The 21,615-nt window shown below is 41.9% G+C and overlaps 1 protein-coding gene across 1 annotated transcript in view; it reads left to right on the forward strand.

The window, feature by feature from the left end:
- The window catches only part of pcdh17 (protocadherin 17), a 58,454-nt gene that overhangs the window by 22,657 nt on the left and 14,182 nt on the right, over positions 1 to 21,615 (forward strand). Inside the window, exons 3-4 of the mRNA XM_060876159.1 lie at positions 1,965 to 2,023; positions 2,194 to 2,366. Of these exons, the coding sequence (XP_060732142.1) occupies positions 1,965 to 2,023; positions 2,194 to 2,366 (232 nt within the window). The remainder of the gene's footprint in view (positions 1 to 1,964; positions 2,024 to 2,193; positions 2,367 to 21,615) is intronic.

The raw sequence follows: 21,615 nt of genomic DNA on the forward strand, positions 1-21,615 counted from the left end.
TAAATTCTTTGTGGGAAGTAGCCTGCTTCTGTCTCATTTTTGTCTTATGCTTAATCCCTCCTAAAAGAAGTTTGTAGATAATGAATACTGACTCTGTTGACCATATAAGTTAACAGAAATCATACACATATATATTCATTGCTTAGCAGTTAAGATGTTTAACTCGCAATTACAGGGTTGAGGGTTCGATTCCCACCTCCGCCATGTGTGTGTGTAGAGGGTTTCCTCTGGGTACTCCGGTTTCCTCACCCAGTTCACAGACATGTGTTGTAGACATCTCTTAATTGTCTGTAGTGTGTACACTGGTGGGGGGGCACGGTGGCTTAGTGATTAGCACGTTTGCCTCACACCTCCAGGGTTGGGGGTTCGAATCCCGCCTCTGCCTTGTGTGTGTGGAGTTTGCATGTTCTCCCCGTGCCTCGGGGGTTTCCTCCGGGTACTCCGGTTTCCTCCCCGGTCCAAAGACATGCATGGTAGGTTGATTGGCACCTCTGGAAAAATTGTCCGTAGTGTGTGATTGTGTGAGTGAATGAGTGTGTGTGTGTGCCCTGCAATGGGTTGGCACTCCGTACAGGGTGTATCCTGCCTTGATGCCTGATGACGCCTGAGATAGGCACAGGCTCCCCGTGACCCGAGGTAGTTCGGATAAAGCGGTAGAAAATGAGTGAGTGAGTGAGAGAGTGTACATTGGTGTTTTTGTCAGATTGCGTCCCCTGGGTTTCCCCCGCCTTGTGCCCCGTGTCTCCTGGGATAGACGGCAGGTTCCCTGTGGTGCTGTGTAGGATAAGTGGTACAAAAACTGAATGGATGGATGGATTTAGAATTTTCCATACAGTTGTTGCTACGGAAACAACGTAGATGTTGCTATAGAAACCTATTAGAACAAGCACATTAATATAAATCTGCTGTTTGCCTTTGAGACGAACTACAGTCTGGGCTGCTGCTGTAGAAACCTCCTGACCAATCAGAATCGAGAACACAGCATTGTGGACACACAAATCCCAGGACCGCCTTTCCATGTGCCTGGAGACCATTCTCAGTGGTTATAGAGTTTATTTAGTGTAAAGAATCCAAAAAAAAGAAGGTGAAACCTCAGATACTCATATTTCAAAGCCATAAAATGGCCGCTAAGTACGTGAAGCCGAACCCTGCAGAAGTCAGAGACGGGAGAAATGTGTGCGATGTGAGACAGAGACACGGGCCGGCGCATTAGTCTTCGTTCAGGCTCGTATTCTGCCATGTCAATATTGTCTGGACCACAGCTTACGCCGCCTTCTCCCTCCTCTCCACTCCGTATTGACTCGGCAGCGCAAGGCAAACACGACATGGCAACATTGACATAACTCAGAGAGTTGAGTAATTGAGACCTGTAAGAGAAAGAGCTATTGGCTTTTCCAGCACCGTTAGATGTTGAGAAGATGGTTACGGCCAGAGCAGAAGGAAGAACTTTGGATAGATGACTAATTGTTGATTTGAGTGAATAATGCACTCTTGCTGCTCTCTGCCGAGAGACTGTAACGCTGACAGTCGACAAGCCTGGACGCAGCTCGCTGTTCCAATTTGTGAGAGAAGGTTCACTGCACCTTTGTGTAAATACAGTACATGATGCAACCGTGCCGTAGTCCGCAGGTGTGTCTCTATGCTGCTTTTTTCTTGTCTATTGCCGTCCCATTTCCTATTTATATCCATGAGGTCACTGCGAGTTCACAGTTACCGGAGACAATGTTTTGAATGTTTAATTGTTGTATTAGTTGAATAATTCAAATGTACAAATGTAAGGATTAACAAATCCCTTCCTCCCCAAACCCCCCGCCCTAACCTGTAATTTTTGCTCCCACTTTCCATCCATCCATTTTTTTTTTTCGGAATAATTAATCAACCCCGTTCACCGGGGGTCTTTGTGCACGCCGGGATGTGTTACGATGTCGTGCAACACCTAAATTTCTCTCCCTTCTCCTTCACAGACCGACAACTTCCCCACCGAGCCCAATTACATGGGGAGCAGGCAGCAGTTTGTTCAAAGGTAAGTTCTATTAAATTACTCGCTCAGCCGTCACAGATGCCTGGATCCCCCCACCCATCCACCCTGCTTTCACCAGCGAGCGTATGTCTCAAATTAGAACAAACCATTCTCAATTTCCTGTGTCATTTATTTCCTTTTTTTTTTCCTTTTCTGAATTTCTCATCATATAGCAGTTCAACATTTAAGGACCCGGAGCGCGTGAGTCTGAGGGACAGCGGACACGGGGACAGTGACCAGGCCGACAGCGATCAGGACACCAATAAGGGCTCGTGCTGCGACATGTCCGCCAAGGAAGCTCTGAAGATGAAGGCAACTGGGCTCAAGCCTCAACCTCTTGAGCAGGGTGAGTCTCCTTCTTTGTGTTTATACATCCACAGTATTTAGTCTCGTTTGTTTGTGCCTCAAGGCCCATTTAAATCTGAGTAGCGTCATATCCAACTGGTCCAGCTAAAAAAAAAAAAAAAGAATAAAATTTACTTCGAGTCAAACTTCGAGCCTCGACTTTAGAAATTCTTTGTATTCACAAGTCAACACGCCCCTCCTGTTATCTTTTGTTTTTGGGTTAATAGGCTTTATTGGCACGATTGCTTTACATACAACATTGCCAAAGTAATTACAAGTTGGTCGACGACGTATAACGGTGCAGATGACAATATATAAACATCATTAATAATTTATTTTGGATCGATGCTGTCTCTGGTTCTCAGTTCAGTTCAGAGTGTTTCGTCGGCTCGTCTGCTTTACAGGTCATGCTGCCAAAGCAATTACACGTCAGAGGCAATGCCATGACAAGATCCCAACATACGAATAACATCACGTGTCATTTCCGCTTTCTCCGTTTCCTCTACGTTTCCCCTCCAACCTTTTCTGCTCTTTAGTATTCGTTTGTCGCACCGTGTCTCTCTAAGTCTGGATTATTTATCACTATTATATTAGAACTTTATTTGATCTGCCAAAGTGTTACAGCCGCTCTGACTTTCAAAGCCCTTCGCTTTTCTCCTCAGTTTTTTTCCTCCTCTATCTATGCAATTTACAATCTTTCTATTTTATCAACCCGATCCCGTTCTCTCATCTTTTACTCTCTCTCTCTCTCTCTCTCTCTCTCATTCTCTCGCTCCCTCATTCTTGAATTCCAGTACCGTTCTCAGTTTATCAAACCAGACAAGCCATTATGATTTTATAAGCCAAACCACTTTAGCCTCTCCATTTAGTCCATGCTGGAGAAGCGCTGGGAGCGTGCTTCTTTATAACGTTCATAATGGAACATGGAAAGCGACTTATCGCGCAGCAGGAGAAATTACGTGCTCAGCCTGATTAAATATGAATAATTATTCCCAGTTCCATGTCGTGCAGACAAATGACTAGTGACGTCCGTCGAACAATTCCTTGAACTCCACTGACAGTTAAAGAGTCACATGCTCCATGTGAGAAGGCTGAAGAATTGTTTGCTCTTGTTCATAAAAGAGGTCTTGCGCATCCATCCAGGGACCTGCTGAGTCACATTTAAAACTATTACACCAAAGCTTTATCCATCAAAAGAGAATTTAGAACTAAAAACATTTGTGTGTGTGTGTGTGTGTGTGTGTGTGTGTGTGTTGGCAGTTAAAATAAATGGCTTGCGAAAAGCGATAAATCAAACAGAACAGTACAATTAATCAATAGAACAGAAGGAATCTTCTGCTGTCTGGGCTGAGACACTGGAGTAGTAGGCCATTGATGTCTGCCTCGATTTAACTGTGTGAGCTTTGTGTGTGTTTCAATGAAATTCAGGGAAAAAAATGTGTAAATGCACTGGAAAGAGAAATTGGCCAATTAAAGAGGCCCATATGTTTCTTATTTTTATGACAGTAGTCATTTAATGGTGCATGGGAATAGATGGAAAATGGCTGAAATGTGCTTTTTTAGCAGTGGGACTCACTCACATGTTCAGTAGATCACTGTCATCTGTGTGTGTGTGTCTGTCTGTGTGTGTGTGTGTCTGTGTGTGTGTGTGTGTGTGTGTGTGTGAGTGTGTATGTGTATGTGATACCTGATGCCAGGGCAGTTTAGATTGTAAAGCTCAGTGGTGAACAATGCGAGCACTTTTCGGCCTTTTGCTGTAGTGTGTGTTACACCTTTGGGTTTTGAAGAACAGGCATCTGAACTGATTTTTAAAAAGTTCCTGGTCTTTAAAATAACACTGATGTTGGAGGCAGTGAGAGAGCAGAGCAGCCATCATACTGCAAGCAAAGTGATCCATAATGCATTATGTTGCATTATTGTTGTGTGGTTTAAAGTGGAGTCGCATAGCTTTGTCTTGGGCAGGGGGCAGTGTAGTGTGTGTGTGTGTGTGTGTGTGTGTGTGTGTGTGTGTGTGTGTGTGTGTGTGTAAGGCCTTCTGGTCAGCTGTATCCAAGTGTATATATTTCTGTATTTGTGAGTTCGTTCTTCGGTCAACACTCATGAAGTGATAAATCTTAAGCATCACATAGGGTTTAACATTGAATACCTCACTGACCGAGGATTTAACTGAAGATTTATTCAGACGCTTTGAGAGAAGGCAGAAAAGGCTTGAACTGTCCACTTGAGCAGTCAGTAAAGCCTGCAGCCTGCAGTCATCAAGCCCAAAGCATGGACACTTCATCCTGTCCATGTGTGTGTCCATGTTCAGTCCCTGGGCCATGTTTATTAGGCAGTAATTCAAGCAGAGAAAGAGAGAGCAGGCTCAAAGCTCTGCTGCACATAAATAAGGAACTCTTCTCCTCAGCAGACTCCCTCTCTCTCTCTCTCTTTCTTTCTCTCTCTCTCTAGCTCTAGGCCTAGACATGATCCACTCCAATTAGGGTGAACTCTACAGCATTCATTTAGAAGATGCTGGACAAAGCCGAAGTGAAACCATCCAAAGTGCAACACCAGCATGAATTCGTCAACACAATCCTCTAGCCAGGTCTTTGATTTGATCAGACCGACAAACTCGTACTAATTAAAACGATTTTTTTTTGTCTCCTGACACCATAAACAAAGCAAACTTTTTTTTGGCATTACCTTATTGATGGAATAGCCAAAGTAAATTCCTTAACTAATTCAGATATATAGACTTTTTGAAGTTTATAATCAAAAAATCTTTGTCAGGATGCTCTATTAAAAAATATGCATTAGGGTAAATATGGGGGATTTCACACTGCAGTTTAGTCTGTAATAGCAGCTCGGCTGCACCTGTAAATATAAACACATCTCTTAGTCGGCTCTGCACTCGTCCAGGAGGTAAAGTAACCTGTGTGTGTGTTTAAATCAATGACGACATTGTCAGTATCCACAAACACATGTAGCATGAGGGTCAGAGGAACGTTGTGGGACACAGAGTTGGGTGAGGTGAGGTGAGGTGAGGTGAGGTGAGGTGAGGTGAGGTGAGGTGAGGTGTGGTGTGGTGTGGTGTGGTGTGGTGTGGTGAGGTGGGTGATGTAGCTTACTGGGAAGAACAACACCAACATCAGAAAACAACATAAATATGGTGAGTGGATATAATTGTGTTCTTCAGGCATGTTTGTGATGATATAAGATGAACACAAATGCACCGGATTTTCAGAGACTCGAGTGAGTTTGAAACCAAAACGCAGGGCGCCGGGAACAATCACACTGGAACTCAGCAAACATGTTGAGTTTGAAAACCATCAAAGATCAGATTACATTAAATTTGATTTCCAGCCTCTAGTCTACATTTTCCACCGTTTTTCCTGAGCAGAGGTTAACACACACCAAATAGCATGAGGAGTCTGAAAATGAAAAAAAAACCCTCTCTCTCTTTGTCTCTCTTTCTCTCTCATCCTAGCATAATTGCATTAAATTGGATTAAAACCAAATTGCTCCAAGCACACACACACACACACACACACGCACAGTAGTATTCCCCATCCTCACTGTCCACCGCATTAAAGACACATGCTTTCCTGTTTTCCATTTACTCAGAAACTGATTAATTAAGCTCCCCAAATTGCGAACTGTGTATTAATTAAGCCGAAGTGTATCACAAGCTTTATTTATTTTTTTTTGCCAGTGTCTATTAATTGGTGATTAATTGATGCAAGGACTCTCCCAGAGCATCATCTAATCATGAAACGTCTTCATCGGTGGTTCGGTTCTATTCCTGTCTATCGCGCTGGCCACAGAGATGTGTGTGTGTGATAAAGTGTGTGTAAGTGTGTGAGTTAGTGGGAGTGTGCACACGGAAGACGAGAGGAGGCGGGGAAGCGCTTTCTTTAGATTGCTGGGTGAGTGTTCTGGATGACCTCGTCTAATTGAATTTGATTGAAGCGCGATAATCAAATTGCTTCCCCTTTTATTGTCCCTTCTCCTCTCTTTCATTCGCCGTAGTGCCACGGTAACCTTAGCTTATTACAGAGTGACAGCGAGAGAGAAGAGAGAGATGGAATGTTTTAGCATTAATGGCAGGATCTGAGCAGCACAGCAAGGTAAATATTAGGAAAGTACCATGTTTCTGAAGTTTTTCACCTTCCCTCTTCTTCTTGCTTATGTTATTTAATCAGAATTCCAATAAAGGTATCAATATTTAGTTTTATCAGAGATGTCATGCTGTAACAGCACACACAGACTCACACTCACACGGAAAGTCTGTTGTGCCGAAGCTATCCAAGATATAGGCTTATTGATATGGCCGTAGCAATTGACAGAATTGACGAGACCGGTTTGGCCTGCGTTCTACAAAAGTTGATTCACCTGAACTGCTCCAAAGAGCTCAACTATCAGACCCAGCAGAACGCTCTAGATGTCTCTATAAAAATCAGCTTGTGTGAGTACGCTTCGTCAGTAGATGGGTTCAGTAACAGACCAAATACGGCGTATAGCCTTTATGCCCAACTAAGGAGATCCGTTGGCTTGCCAGGAATGTAATTAGAGCATAAAACGTATTTCTTTCTTTCTTTCTTTCTTTTTTTATTTTTTTTATTTTTTTTATTTTTTTTTTTTTTATTTATTTTTTTTTTTGGCCAGATGTTCGATTATATTTTAAATGAACTCTAAAATGATTTTTCTGCACTTTATTCACAATAGTCAATCTGTTCTGCTGCCAATCTATAACCATATATATTTTTATACTGTTTTCTCTATATATGTTTCCCTTTGCTTATACAAGGGGCAGGGTTTTCATAGATAAACTTTATGTCAAAATAAGATCCATTAGAGATCCATCAGAGAGTCATTAGAGATCCTATTGGTCCTATTTTTGTCATTTGCTTATTGTTAGTCAGTGAAAACTTATTGTATCTTTTCCACTATATTCCATTAAATCATTGATCTGCATTAATTTCTCATGTTTCTCATATAACCAACTTCAGTGGCTACTGCGTTCGATTCATAATCAGCTGCATTCTATTCAGAACCAGATGAATTTGATTCGGTTCATACTGCATTTGAATCAAAACCTACTGCATTTGATTCAGTACATAGTGAATTTGACTATTGTATTTGATTCAGTACCAACTGCATTCGATTCAGTTTATGTTTGGTTCATGCATTTTAATTGATACCTACTGCATTTGAATCAAAACCTTCTGCATTTGACAGTACATGAATTTGACTGTTGTATTTAATTCAATACCTATTCCATTTGATTCAGTACCAACTGCATTTGATTCAGTTCATATTCCATTTGATTCAGTACCCACTGCATTTCACTCAGTACCAAATGCATTTGATTCATTTCCTACCTACCCACTGTATCTCTTCACTGTCCTCTTAAATATAATCTCTAAACAGTGCTGAGAGTTCACTCCTCTGCACAGGTACGTGTTAGCTCTCCAATTAAACGTGTTACTCAAGAGGCCACAAGCCAATTGCAGTAAAAAAAAAAAGCCACATGTACAGTACAGTCCTTCAGTCCTCCTTCTTTATACGACTCCAGACCCCTGAAACACATCCATTTCGATGAAGTTAAACAATTAATTATCGTTTTCAATCCAGATGCCCTTTTTAGCAGCACGTTACTGAGGAAGTGGCTTCCACTCAACTAGCAGGATTCAGCGCAATCCATATTGACAGACTTCTAAAGGTCATTTCCTGTCTTTCATATTTTACATGGCTACAAAGCCTGCATTGTGAAGGCAGTGTGTGTGTGTGTGTGTGTGTGTGTGTGTGTGTGTGTGTTTGGCTGATTTGTTTTGAAACGCGTCTCACATGGAGTTCATCCTCTCCTGCTAACTGCCGGAATAAATTATCACTTCGGCTCTCCTCGTAGATGTGTTTTCTGTATTTTCATTTCGAAACATGTAATGCTCCTTGCGCCTTGGTAAGTTATGCGTCTCTATTTTTCCCCTCGTCTCCCCTCTTTTCACTAGCGTAAGTGGAACGCTATGCAAATCGAAGCACAGGCAGCGTGTTAGTAGAAGTGGTTGTGATTTTCTAGGGCAGTAATGGGGGGGCTGTGGGAAAGCATTAGCAGCAGGAAGGTAATGTCTTTTCAGATCCCCAGCTAAAGCTTTTTAAGATCTGGCCAGCCAGATATCAAGCAATTGCACAGTCAGGTTCTCGGCTTAAAAAAAAAAAAAGAAGAAGAAAAAGAAAGAAAGAAAAAAATCAAGCCACACTGGTGGCAGTGATAGAGACCATCTGCACAGTTTTGCTTAAAGTACGTCGTCTAGTTATTATTAGCTAATCCAACACATTTAAATTGTAGTCTCTGGCTCCTAACAGCTGGCTCGTACGTGCCAAAAAAAAATTTAAAGGTAAGAGGGAATAAAAAAAGTGGCAGTAGTTTTGCAAAGAAAAACATGCACGTTAGCATTTGCTTTAAAGTGCTGAGCGTACAATAAACTCCACCAGGCCTGAAATTTATTTTCCGGAAGCCGATACAGATGAAACCAGGTCTCGGTGAATTTAGCAGCACTGTATTATAGGCCTTATTTTTTATTTTTAGTACTTTTAGTGAGCCCAAGTACCAGCCAGAATAAATCAGCAGAATCGTCCCCGGACGCAGTGCCTAAAAACTCGAATTAATATCATATAACTTTTAAATGAATATAGATTTCCTGTGCACATGTCAGTGTATTTAATCATATCGTGCAACTGATATTTTTATTGCAGTCATTCACGCTGCAGCCTGTAAAAATTTGTTTAGTATCAAGGCTGATGACAACAAATACATTGCATGACATGTATTTATATATTTATATTTATTGGGTATACTTACAAGTGTGAAACATGCATCTATAGAAGCAGCAGAATTGTATTTGATTCAGTTCATATTCCATTTGATTCAGTACCTACTACATTTGACTCAGTACGTACTTCATTCGATTCGGTTTTTATTGCATTGTAGGAAATACTTACAAGTGTGAAACATGCAAATACCTTACAGAATAATCAATACTCTTTTATCATCAGAACAATATGTTTGGCATTTTAGAAAGGCAACAACAAAAAACTTTTTTTTAACAGAAATATTGGAAGCTTATGAAGCTCATATGAAAGTGAATGCTCCAGCCCACTCGGGACAATCTATCATAAAAAAATCTTTTTTTTTTCTACAAATGTTTATATCTTTATATCTAAAAAGGGTTAAGTCCAGAAATAATGAAATAAAAATCGTTCAGTCATGTGGTCAAGCTCACGCCAGCGTTCACGGACCAGCAGTGACTCCGCCTCTTTCTCAATTCCTGTGTGGCTGGAGAAGCGATGGTGAGCACACAGCCTGCAGCGAAGCAAAGGCCAGAGTTGAGCTTTCGAATCTGTATAAGCCTGAGCGTATGATTCCCACAGAGACGAGCCGGTGTTCTCTCATAACCATTCCAGATGGCTCGCTCCACAATTATCAGAGCTTTCAAAGATTCAGAGAGATCGGTGAGAACGTTCAGCAGCGGACCATCGCATGAGATTTGTTCCAGCTCAGACACCCAGCAGGACGCCCACGCATCATTCAACAACAAGGATACAAACATTGCACGTCTCCAAGTTCCTTGAATCGGATGTGCCCTAGAAAATGAGAGCCTTTTCACCAAGCCTGGGATGAGTCAACTAAACCGCCATTAGTGTCTTTGTTTGATGTTTCGATCAACCCACCTCTTTATGACAGATGTTATGCAAATTTCTTTCATGCCATCATATTCTTTTTTTTTTTAAGTGTTTGCTTTTCATGATTTGTTGAAAGTAAACTTTACCTCATTGTTACTACGCTATTAATGGCGGAACAGCTGGAGTGTTTATCCTCAATGTGAAGGCTTTAATTACACTATTTGCATGCACGAGGCCTAAGCAGGTAACATTGTTATTACTTAATGCTGTCGCACAGCTGTCTTTGATCGTGTTTAATTGGCCCTTTCTAGTGAGTGTCTCAATTCTTTGATAAAAAGGACGTCTCGGATGTTCCAGATTCCAGCAACGTTTTATTTTGTGTGAGAGGGACTGAATAAACATAAGGCCTTTTCACACTCGTGAAAGGCCTTAAGGCCTTAACATAAGGCCTTTTCACACACACCTGCTTTAAGCTCGGCTAGGGCAACGATTCACGTGGTAGGACGAGCACGTTAGCAAAGCTTTGGCGGTGTTAGCCACTTAAACACCCAATCAGAACGGAGCATCCTGACTCACATCACATGCTTTAGACACTCATAAAAACCCTGCGCTTTGTGTAAACAGCAGTCAATAACTTTCTTTCTTTTCTTTTCCTTTTTATGTCTTTGTTTTCTTGCATTTCAGGAGGCTTAAAACAGTCAAGGAGGATTTACACAGCAACGTTTATTCCTTGTGAAAGCTGTCATTTGAAGCCGCTATTATTCGATCACGGTTCTCGAGGGCGGTTCTCAAAAACGGCGATCAGAAAGTTAATCCAGGGTTTAGTGATGTACAGTGTGAAACGTCAGATTAGGAAGGGTTGGGATTAATCGCTAACTCTGGGTAAAGTGTGAGTAGTGTGAAACGTCAAACATATAACCCAGGATTCTGTTTACTCTGAGTTTACTTTCAACCAGGAGACAGACCGGAGACTTCCACACTTTTCTCTTCTGTTTTTTCGTCTTTGTATTCTTCTTTATTTCCCAATTGTTTTTTCAGTAAAACAAAACAAAACGAGCCGTCGATACACACGAGCGTCAGACATAACATTCCCGAGAAAGCAATTAGAAGCCTGAGCAGGCAGAAGATCTCCTGCTCTTATTGCCCGACTGTGATTCAGGTACGTACCTTTGTGTTTGATAACTGTCTCTCCTTCCTCGCCTCGTTCTCACTCAGGGATACAAGCCCGTGTACGGAAATCGCTTTAGAGCACTAAGCCACTACAATCCCACCGAAAAGGCTGCTAATCGTTTAAAAGCAATATCACCATCTTAAGCTTCCCGTTCCTTTTATTTAAGGGATTTAACGGATTAGTTGTTTTATTTTTCTTCCAGTTTTAATATGCAAGCTTTCGTTCTATTGTCTGTACGGAGCAGCAGGGCCGGTCTCAGCGTTACTCTGTGTATTTTATCCCTGAGGTAGCGAGGACATGATCGCTCGGATGTCACGCTCGCATGCACCCCACGCTTTCTTTTAATCTGCAGCTCTGCAGCTGGAGATCGGAGCTCCTCGTTAGCCTCCCGCTCATGCTAGAAGGAGCTAATAACAAGACTGCGGCCTTTGTCTTTCTCAGAGAGCTGGTCATAAATCTGTGACATTAGCCCACTGCCCTCGGTGACTAATTATGGTCTGTTCATGAAAGTGACGCCCCATTTCTCACGTGACATCATCAGTATCTGCGCTTCGGTAACAAGTCCGACGTCGTCACCTCAGTCCTTTCCACGCTCTACTGACTCATCTGACAGGAATGAATGAATGAATGAATGAATGAATGGATTTTGTTCAGTGCCTTTATGGGCATCTTTTCCAGATCTAGTCGTTAATTACAGCACAGTCTAATTCCTCCTTCAGCCTTCTTTTTGCAGGCATCTCAACCGTGCTGCGTTGCGAGAGCTGTAATTGGACGTCGCCACGCTTCGTGGTCTGAAACGCTTTGATTGCCCCGAGCCTTTCTCATTGTTCTTTATGATCTTCAGCATCTGACCTTATCACTTGAATCCAGCCAGTTTGACTTAAAGGTTGGAAACAATGTTTTTTGCTTAAAAAGGCCAGTCCAGTTCACGGCGAGATTCTGAAAAGTCTTTCGTTTTGTTTTGTTTTTTTTTTTGTTTTTTTTTTCTCAACGTAGCAGATCCGTTTTAACCGGCAGTCAAACTCATTTATTCGTATTCGATTATAGGAGCAACAGAGAGCTCCAGAGCTCGAGCTCCAGAGCTCGAATTTACTCAAGTTTCAACATTAATAACATTAACTGTGATTGGCTAATCAAATTTTAATGGTTTCTTTATTCCAGCTCCACACTTCAGCAACAGGACCAAACAGATCACATCCTGAAAAACACCTCAAATTTAAACAAAATCATGAATTCATTAAGACTAGACATTTATTAGGACATCACAAATGCCCTCCTGTAGAGATAAAAGAAGTGAGCTGATACGCCACGGTGGCTGAGCTGCGTTATTGGAAGATTTCACATTTAAGAAGGATTTTACAAGTTTTGTGGTTGACGCTACATAAAAATGAGCTGTATTCGCTTCCACATGATACAAATCCACATTAGTATCTCGTTCACTTCACAAGACTTCTTTTAGTCACCATTAATACTGGAACTGGTGTTAATATTGTAATAGTTGTTTAGTTCCTAAATGAAAAAAAAAAAATCCAGCAGCAATTTTAGGTCTTACTGTGAAACAGTAACATAACGTTAACTTACGTTTACATAAACGACAGCCTATAAATATCTGACATCTGTCTCATGGACTGTGTTTGCGCTTTTATTTATTTACCTTGATTTTCAACAACTTTAACTGGCAGGACACATTTGTTTGTTGTTCTCTCTCTCTCTCTCTCTCTCTCTCTCTCTCTCTCTCTCTCTCTCTCTCTCTCTCTGTTGTATTCCTCTTAGGGTTCATGTCAGTTTAACATCTCACATGAACATCTTCCTAAGTATGATAAGCACACATGTTGTAGATTAATTAATGCTGCTCGTGTCCCCGGGGCGAACGCAGCCCACATTTCAGTTTTAACCTTTTCTCTTTAAGTCATTGTTGGGTCTATAATTATAACGCTTTGCCTAATTAGTCATCTATTAAGGCTGCTGATGAGATGAACGGAGTCAGGATTTCAGCGCCGGGGTTGTGGATGCTGGGTCGGGGTCACAAACTTTCATTTTCAAACTAAAACAGGATACGGATGAAATCAGCTCTTGAGTAGTCATTACACAGGCCGCATTATTACAAAAAGACACAAAGTGCTCGTGCGGAGGCCAAGCCGGCCGCATGCGGTATCGGAAAAAGAGAAAAAAAAAGAGGGGACTTAATGTTACACTCGTCCCTTTTTTTGTCAAATTAAGCTCCTGAAAATTGAAATTGATTGGGCTTATCGCACAATAATCAGCTTTCGTTATTTCTATCTTTAGCTTCCGCTTCTAGCATCAGGGTTTTGTTAGGACTCGAATAGCCGAATCGAGAGGTTGGCTGCACGAGACGTAGAAAATCATTTCAGTATTTCCAGCTGTTCACCACATGTTCACTGATTAGGAACAATGCCATCCTTTCATGTCCGGTACCGCGGGATCTCTCAACACAGAAGGTCTTGGTTTGGTTTTCTAGCTCACACACTGAAGAGTCACCAATCTGTATGGTCTCGCACCAATCTGTATGGTCTCACAACAATCTGTAAGCTCTTGCACCATTCTGTATGGTCTCACACCAATCTGTATGCTCTCGCAACAATCTGTATGCTCTTGCACCATTCTGTATGCTCTCGCATAAATCTGTATGCTCTCGCAACAATCTGTATGCTCTCACACCATTCTGTATGCTCTCGCATGTCCGTGTCCGGTCAAGTGCTATGAGAGATGAGATGAGATGAGATTAGATTCAAGCTTGTCATGCATCCACCTTCCTTCCATCCAGGTTTACCTGGAACGTGGGCTCACATGTTCTACTATTTTCATTGTCTAAACCCCTGCTAGTAGTCACAGCTTGGTGAAATAGAGGTGAGAGCTCTATGGTCTGTGAAAACACACAAGCAATTTAAAAGTCGGTACTAATATACAGTATATATATTATTAGATATAGTTTACAAAGAAATATTTCTCAGCAAAACGAGATGGAAAAGTTGACACATGACCAGGCTGTGTGTGCGTGTGTGTGTATGTGTGTGTGCGTATGTGTGTGTGTGCGTGTGTGTATGTGAGTGTAAGTGTATGTGTGTTTGTGTGTGTGTTTGTGTGTATGTGTGTGAGTGTGTGTATGTGTGTGTGTGAGTGTGTATGTGTGTGTATGTGTGAGTGTGTGTATGTGTGTGTTTGTGTGAGTGTGTATGTGTGTGTGGGTGTGTATGTTTGTGTGTGTGTTTGTGTGTATGTGTGAGTGTGTGTATGTGTGTGTTTGTGTGTGTATGTGTGTGTTTGTGTGTATGTGTGAGTGTGTGTATGTGTGTGTGTTTGTGTGAGTGTGTGTATGTGTGTGTTTGTATGAGTGTGTATGTGTGTGTATGTGTGTGTATGTGTGTGTGGGTGTGTATGTTTGTGTGTGTGTGTTTGTGTGTATGTGTGAGTGTGTGTATGTGTGAGTGTGTGTATGTGTGTGTGTTTGTGTGTGTGTGAGTGTGTATGTGTGTGTATGTGTGAGTGTGTGTATGTGTGTGTGTTTGTGTGTGTATGTGTATGTGTGAGTGTGTGTATGTGTGTGTGATTGTGTGAGTGTATATGTGTGAGTGTGTATGTGTGTGTGTTTGTGTGTATGTGTGAGTGTGTGTGTATGTGTGAGTGTGTGTGTGTGTGTATATGTCTGTGTTTGTGTGTGTGTGGGTGTGTATGTTTTTGTGTGTATGTGTGAGTGTGTGTATGTGTGTGTATGTGTGTGTGGGTGTGTGTATGTGTGTGGTGTGTGTGTATGTGTGTGGGTGTGTGTGTGTGGTGTGTGTGTATATGTGTGAGTGTGTGTGTGTCTACGTCCTTCGTCAGTCTCGGTCAGGGGAAACATGTCCAGCATCGCCATGAAGATGACGCCCCAGAAGGAGATTATGATGATGCGTCTCTCATCTTGGCAACCTGCCACTTCTTCCCATCTGTCCTCTGTCTTCATTACAGAGTGGAATTGTGTGTGTAAGAGCGCGTGCGCATGTGTGTGTGTAAGAGTGTGTGTGTGTGTGTGTCACAGTTAAGCTGTGACACTAATCCAAAGGAGTGTCATAGGAGACTTTAGGGGAGTTCAGCTTTCAACCATTGTCGACTGCCACATGCTCGTATTTATTCGTCAAACGTGAATCAATTCAGATTTTGAGAAATATATAAACTCAGAAATGATCAATTTAATGAGCAACACAGAGGTGATGATGGCGAGGTCTCTGAGCTCTGAGACAACACGGTGTGCTTCTCACACACACTTAATTATCATCGTCTCCTTCAATACTGTGCATATTTTGTTTTAAGGTTTATTTTAATTCCTTGGTGATTTTTAAAAATATATATATATTTTGAAATAATGAAAAATGTCTACTTCAGCCCTTGTGTGTTGCAGCACGGATTTCCTCACATACTCTGTCGTATAAAATATTTTCCGGGCTGCTGGTGGGATTTTAAGAGGTTAAAAGTGTCTTCATGACCCGTGTTGAGCTAAAAAAAAAATTCTAGCGTTGATTTTAAAAAAATAAATAAATAAAGCAGAGCTGGTAAAGTGCTTGAAGCTCCTAAACCAAAAATTCATGTTCTCCCATGTCACTTTTCATCTTCCTCTTGCATACCCCATAATGATGGCTCACCGTTCCTCCAGCAGCGCTGCTCTCACCGTGCTTTCTCCCATAATTGCACCACCTTCCTTTTAACACCAGGCTGTTTCTCCTGAACAGCTTCTTAAAGAAAGCGGCGTCCAGACACGTTTCCTCTGTGCACTGAGACACGGACGCTGCTACCTGCTTCACTTAAGAACACGACCCTAATTACACTGCAATAGTAGACAAAGTTTTTTTTTACGTCTTTATTCCTTTTATTTATTTATTTTTAGACTCCTAAGGTATGTTTATTGGGCGCCCCGGCGACGAGGTTTCCTCCGCTAAACAGATTGAAGCTGTTTGTACGTGTCAGATTTCATAGCGCATTAAGCTATGCAAATATTTCTCCCTGCATGAAACATTTTCCACAGTTTAGTCATGTTTCATATTCAGCCCTCGAGCATCATCTTCAAAAGGCATCTTTTTGATCTTGCTCCTTTTTTTTTTCTTCCCCTCTCTCTCTCTCTCTCTCTCTCTCACTCTCTCTCTTTCAGTTTGGGTGTCACTTGTTGTGGCCTGACTGCTTCCTGCAGAGAGTGAGATGGCAGACTCATTAGGAGAAATTGGGGAGAAAAGGAACGATGTTGATTCAAAGGTTAGGGAGGGGGGAGGGAGAGAGAGAGGGTGTGAGAGAAAGGGAGGGGAGAGAGAGAGAGAGAGAGAGAGAGAGGTTGAGTATGAACGACAGGGAGAGAGATAAAGAAACAGGGAGAGAGATAGAGTGGGAGAGAGTGAGACAGACGGATAGAGAAAGACATACAGACAGAAAGAGTAAAGGACAGAGAGCAAGCAAGAGTGATGGAAGGATGAAAGGCAGAGCGATAGAAAGAGGGAGAAAGTAATAAAAAGGAGAGTGAGAAAAAGGTAAAGAGAGATAGTGGAGAGAGTGAGAGGTAGAAAGAGATTGATAGAGAGTGAGAGAAAGGGAAGGTGAGAGATAGAAAAAGGGAGAGTGAGGAGGGAGAAGGAGCAAGTGACAAAAAGACAAGGGGAGAGAGAGAGACAGCAATAGAGTGATAGAGAGAGAGTGAGAGAGAGGTGCAGAGAGATAGGGAGAGAGAGGGATAATTGATGGTGGTAGAATTTGCCCGATAAAACACTGATGGGGCAAAAATATAGATGTAAGGAAGAGAGGTTTGGCTGCAAGGGGGGACAGAACTAAACGGAGCGAGGGAGAGCCACAGAGAGAGGAATGGAGGGCAGAAGAAGGGATGGAACAGCAGGCTTTTTCTCAGTAGGAGGCAGGCTTAAGTAGCATACTTCCCTTGCTTCCTGTGGGCTATAAGCCACCTAGAGTTAAAGTAATAATCAAAAGGAAGGCTGGCAACAGAACGGCACAGTGTGGTGCTCTAGGCACACACACACACACACACACACACACACACACACACACACACACACGGAGATCTGTGCACTTTGGAACACTTGAGTTTTAGATGATCTTTCAGACTGGCCTTGTCCTCTTGTACCTGTCACACAGGACTGTTTTGAATGACACAGGATTCCGTGTGAACAACAAGAAGATGGAGGACATGATGACCAATATAAACACAATAAATAAACTTCTCCCTGTTCTGTTCACTCTATCCAGAAGATCTAAAAAAAAAAAGGTCTACACACCACTGCAGGACCTTTTGTGAGGATTGAGGAGCGTTTGTGGAGAATGAGCCCAAGATAAAAAATGTCAGATCTTCTCCCATCTTTAATGGGATCTCTAGCTCTCGACATTGAATTGTTGATGGTCTTCATGAGGTTTGGTCAGATCAGAATCACCTCAGTGATGACCAGTCTGTGATAATTACTGCACCCAGATAAGGAGTCTGGTTCCTCTCAATGTTTCTCCTCACCAGCATCACCTCTGGCTTGCAGATTACTGATAAATCTAGATTTAAATGTTAAACTTTATCATTTTTTTTAAATTAATTAATTAATTAATGAATTTGTTTGTTTGTTGGTTTATTTATTTATATTCCCGTGAAGGTGCTTTGTAACAGTGCCTGTTGTTAAAAGCTCTGTAGAAATAAAATTGTGTTAAATCAAATTACTTTGAATTGTAATTTGAATTGTTTTTATTTCCCTAAATGTTTTCTTTTTTATGCTTCACTTCACAGTCTGCAGTTTTAACATGGATGTGTAGACTTTATAAAGCTCCACTGTACCGTCTGTACACCGGGTCAAGAGGAACCTGGAGCTCATTACAGAGGAATTGGTGCAGTTGTTTAGTGCTTACACGTTTCTGACTCATACAGTTCCACCAGGCGTGTGTAGACTTTTTAGATTCTGCCTCCACCTTATGTGCATGTGCCCAGTTTGCTTCCTTCAGATACTCCGGTTTCCTCCTCCAGTACAAACACATACGTTATCGGCTGATCCCGGATGTCCCTTAAGGTAGACTACAGGTTTCCCAAAACACTGTGTAGGATAAGAGCTAGAGAAATTAAATGGTTCACATGGTTCACAATGGATCACATGGTAGTACCTTGAGGAACACGTGAAGACAGGGAATTCTATCTGAGCACATAGCCAAGAAGCAACATGGAGAACAAATATTGGCTGTGTTCAAGCCAGGGAGAAACATGAGGAAGTTCATGTACATGAGGTGCTGTTTTATATTCCAGCTTTCTACCTTTTGTCTTTCTCTCATACTGTTGGATTACGGCAGCATGAGATCGAGCTGAGGTCGAGCCGCTTAATCTTCAGCGGTTAAATCCAGCAATTAACACCAATCAGAGAGCGAGAGACGAAGTGTGGAGGATCAATTATGGAGATTCATTCTGTGTGAAGCGTATATGAGACACGAGAGAGGTTTGTGTGTTCTGTGTTTTCAGAAGCTGTCCAGCCATCTGGGAGGAAGGAAGGTGGTTAAAATCCCCCCCCAGAAAAAAAAAAATCCAGGATTAAAAAAGGGCAAATCTCAAAATCAGCTATAGCCCAGACCCCGTCCCCATCCCCCTGTCCATCATGTCAACTAAATCTACAGATCAGCGCCGTTTCTGACAGAACAGGATGAGGGAGTGACCCGTCAACATAATCTAGTCAGGAGCTCATGATAATGCCTCTTTAGATACAGAGAGAGGCAAAAAAAAAAAAGGTAGCTAGGCAACACATGAGCAATTTCTGAAGCAGGTAAAACTGATGTACGTCCCTCATGTTTTCAGAGACCTGCTGACTCTTTACTCTGTACAGTCTCACCAACAGTTCGGTTTGTTGGTAACATCCAAGAGTCCACTATCATCTTGTGAGGAGATTTCCAACACACGTATTTTGCTAAAATAATATAAATAAATTTCAGACCTCAAGCCTCGGTTTCTTCTTCAGGCTTCTGGGAACGCTTCAGCCTCATCACTGAAAGAGGTGTAGTGAAGGTGTGAACCTCAACCTTCTTTGTTTTTTAATCAAAGCACCATTTGCATGGACACTGGTCGCTTATTTATCCTATCCAGCTTTAAGGAATCGGCCTGCTGGAAGCACAGGACGGTGGAGGAAGGGAGCGATATATTACGGAGCGGTGGCATTGCCCTGATTTCACTAGCAGTGCCGAAGAAGGAAAAAAAAACAGATAGCCGAGGTGGCATTCAAAGTCATTTGCATTTTATTTGTTTTCCTCAAACTCGCCATGCCCAGATGTCAGCTCAGCTCACTAGCATAGTTTAATTAGCTTGAACTCACCACAGAAATGTTGACGGCCCTTCCACAGGCTGTGACCACTGCAGGATGTATTGCTTTGTTGGTGGAACGTGCATCGGGTTTGTGATGAGGACAGAGAGGAGAGGGATATGTTCTCAGAGGGCTTAGTGTCATTATTCCTCAACGGAATAGCTTTAGAATGTGTGTGTGTGTGTGTGTGTGTGTGTGTTTAAGAAAATGAGAACACCACACACTCCTTCTCACTAAAAGGTCTTTTGTATTTACTTTTTTTTTCCACCTTCAGGTGTAACAGGTGAGATATTCTAAAGACTTCCATCCTACCAGCCAGGTGTTTTATTTTATTTTATTTCATTATTTTTTTTATTCTTTTAATAACTTTTAAACATGTGCTTAAACATTGTTGAGCCCATATAATCATATTCTTATCCCGTGTAAGCCTCGTAATCTTTGACCTTAATCTTAAAGCACTACAATATATTTGTGTGTGTGTGCGTGCGTGCGTGTGTGTGTGTGTGTGTGTGTGTGCGTGTGTGAGCTTACTTTCTGAAGAAATCCTCCACCATAGAAATTTGTTTTGAAAGCCTTCAATAAAATAAAATAATAAATAAATAAAATCCTTGATCCTTCGTGTAGTCTATTTGCTTTTATTTGCATTTTTTTTTGTTCGTATTTATTTGCAAACGATATCCTTTCTATGTTGTTCTTGAATCTCCTTCGGAGGCTACACTCTGATGCTGAAGCGTTAAATGATCCAGCTGAAATTCAATATGAAAGCTCACACACAACACACACACAACACGCAGCTCTAAACGATTATCCCTCGATATCACAAAGGCTAATAGTCTCTTATTGCATTTCATTCAAACGTCTCTTTCTAATTCGATCATATTTATGAAACATAGAGAAAATATATATTTATCTCCAGCTACATTGCTGCAGGGGTCTAGACAGCAAGCAGCATCGTACTCAGCAGAAAAAAGGAAAAGAAACGTCGATGCTAACTCGATGGAGTCGATACAGAAAGCTGCTAGTGCACTAGCTAACTAAGGCAGGATATGGGGCGGAGGAGATGGACGACGAGAGTGGACTGGATCATGGCAGGAGTGTGTCAGTTAGCTTTTTTAACCGTGTTAGCACTGAGCCTTTTGGAAACCAATACTTCAGAGCGAGTCCCAGGTCTCAAGCCGTGGACGTCTGGGATTGGGGATCGGCTCAGCTGCTGGTTTCATGTAACAGACGAGATCCGATTAGGCCGACGTGCTGGTCCTGTACGCTTGTTGACTTTGTGTAGCTTCAGTGAATTGATAAGTGCAGTGCTTAAACAAACGGCACATTATTTCCTTCCTGTGTTTTGAAGTCCAGGAGGAAGTGATAGCTCTGACTCTGACTGTTATCAGTCACTTCTGTTGCTTATTATGTTGATGTTTCGTCTTTGCGTTAGATTTCTTATCTATTAACGAGCTGCTTCTTTACAAGCAATCTGTCTTTTGCTCTTATTCATGCACCTACAGTTTGTGTGTGTGTTTGTGTGTGTTTGTGTTAATCAAAACCTGGCCTGTTGTTTTTGCTGAGAAAAAGAGAAATAAAATGGATATTCTGGCATTTCCACGATTGCCAGGTCCACGATTAACATGGAAAAAAAATCCCCATGATTCCTTTTACATCCGAACGCTAAAGGTTTTAAGCTACATTTGTGTCTCACACACAGCGAGTCAAAGCAACAAAGTGCCCGGAGATCTTTTGTTTTCAGTGACCGTCGGTGACTACGTGTGGCCACGTCCACTTCTGGCGAAGTACAGAAAAGTTTAACTTTATGTTTACGGAGCGACTCATTGCTTCACTGATCAGAAGACAGTAGAGTGAACGTTATACGCGGTGAAGAGCGCACACTGCTTCTCCTTTGTTGTCAAGTGATTGTTACCATGCCAACCAGTATTAGGAACACCTAATAACGAGTCCGGTGAGTAGTACAGAGAGATTTCTAGATTATTCTCGAACGTGAGATTATTTCGATTATTTCGATGACGACAGCAGAACATTTGAAGAGACCTTGAGATCATCAGTGTGCTAATGTATGACTTTAGAACCTGATGGACAGCGATGTTGTGGACCTGATGGACGTGAAT

This window comes from Tachysurus vachellii, chromosome 1 (assembly GCF_030014155.1).
Source record: "Tachysurus vachellii isolate PV-2020 chromosome 1, HZAU_Pvac_v1, whole genome shotgun sequence".
Taxonomy (NCBI): domain Eukaryota; kingdom Metazoa; phylum Chordata; class Actinopteri; order Siluriformes; family Bagridae; genus Tachysurus; species Tachysurus vachellii.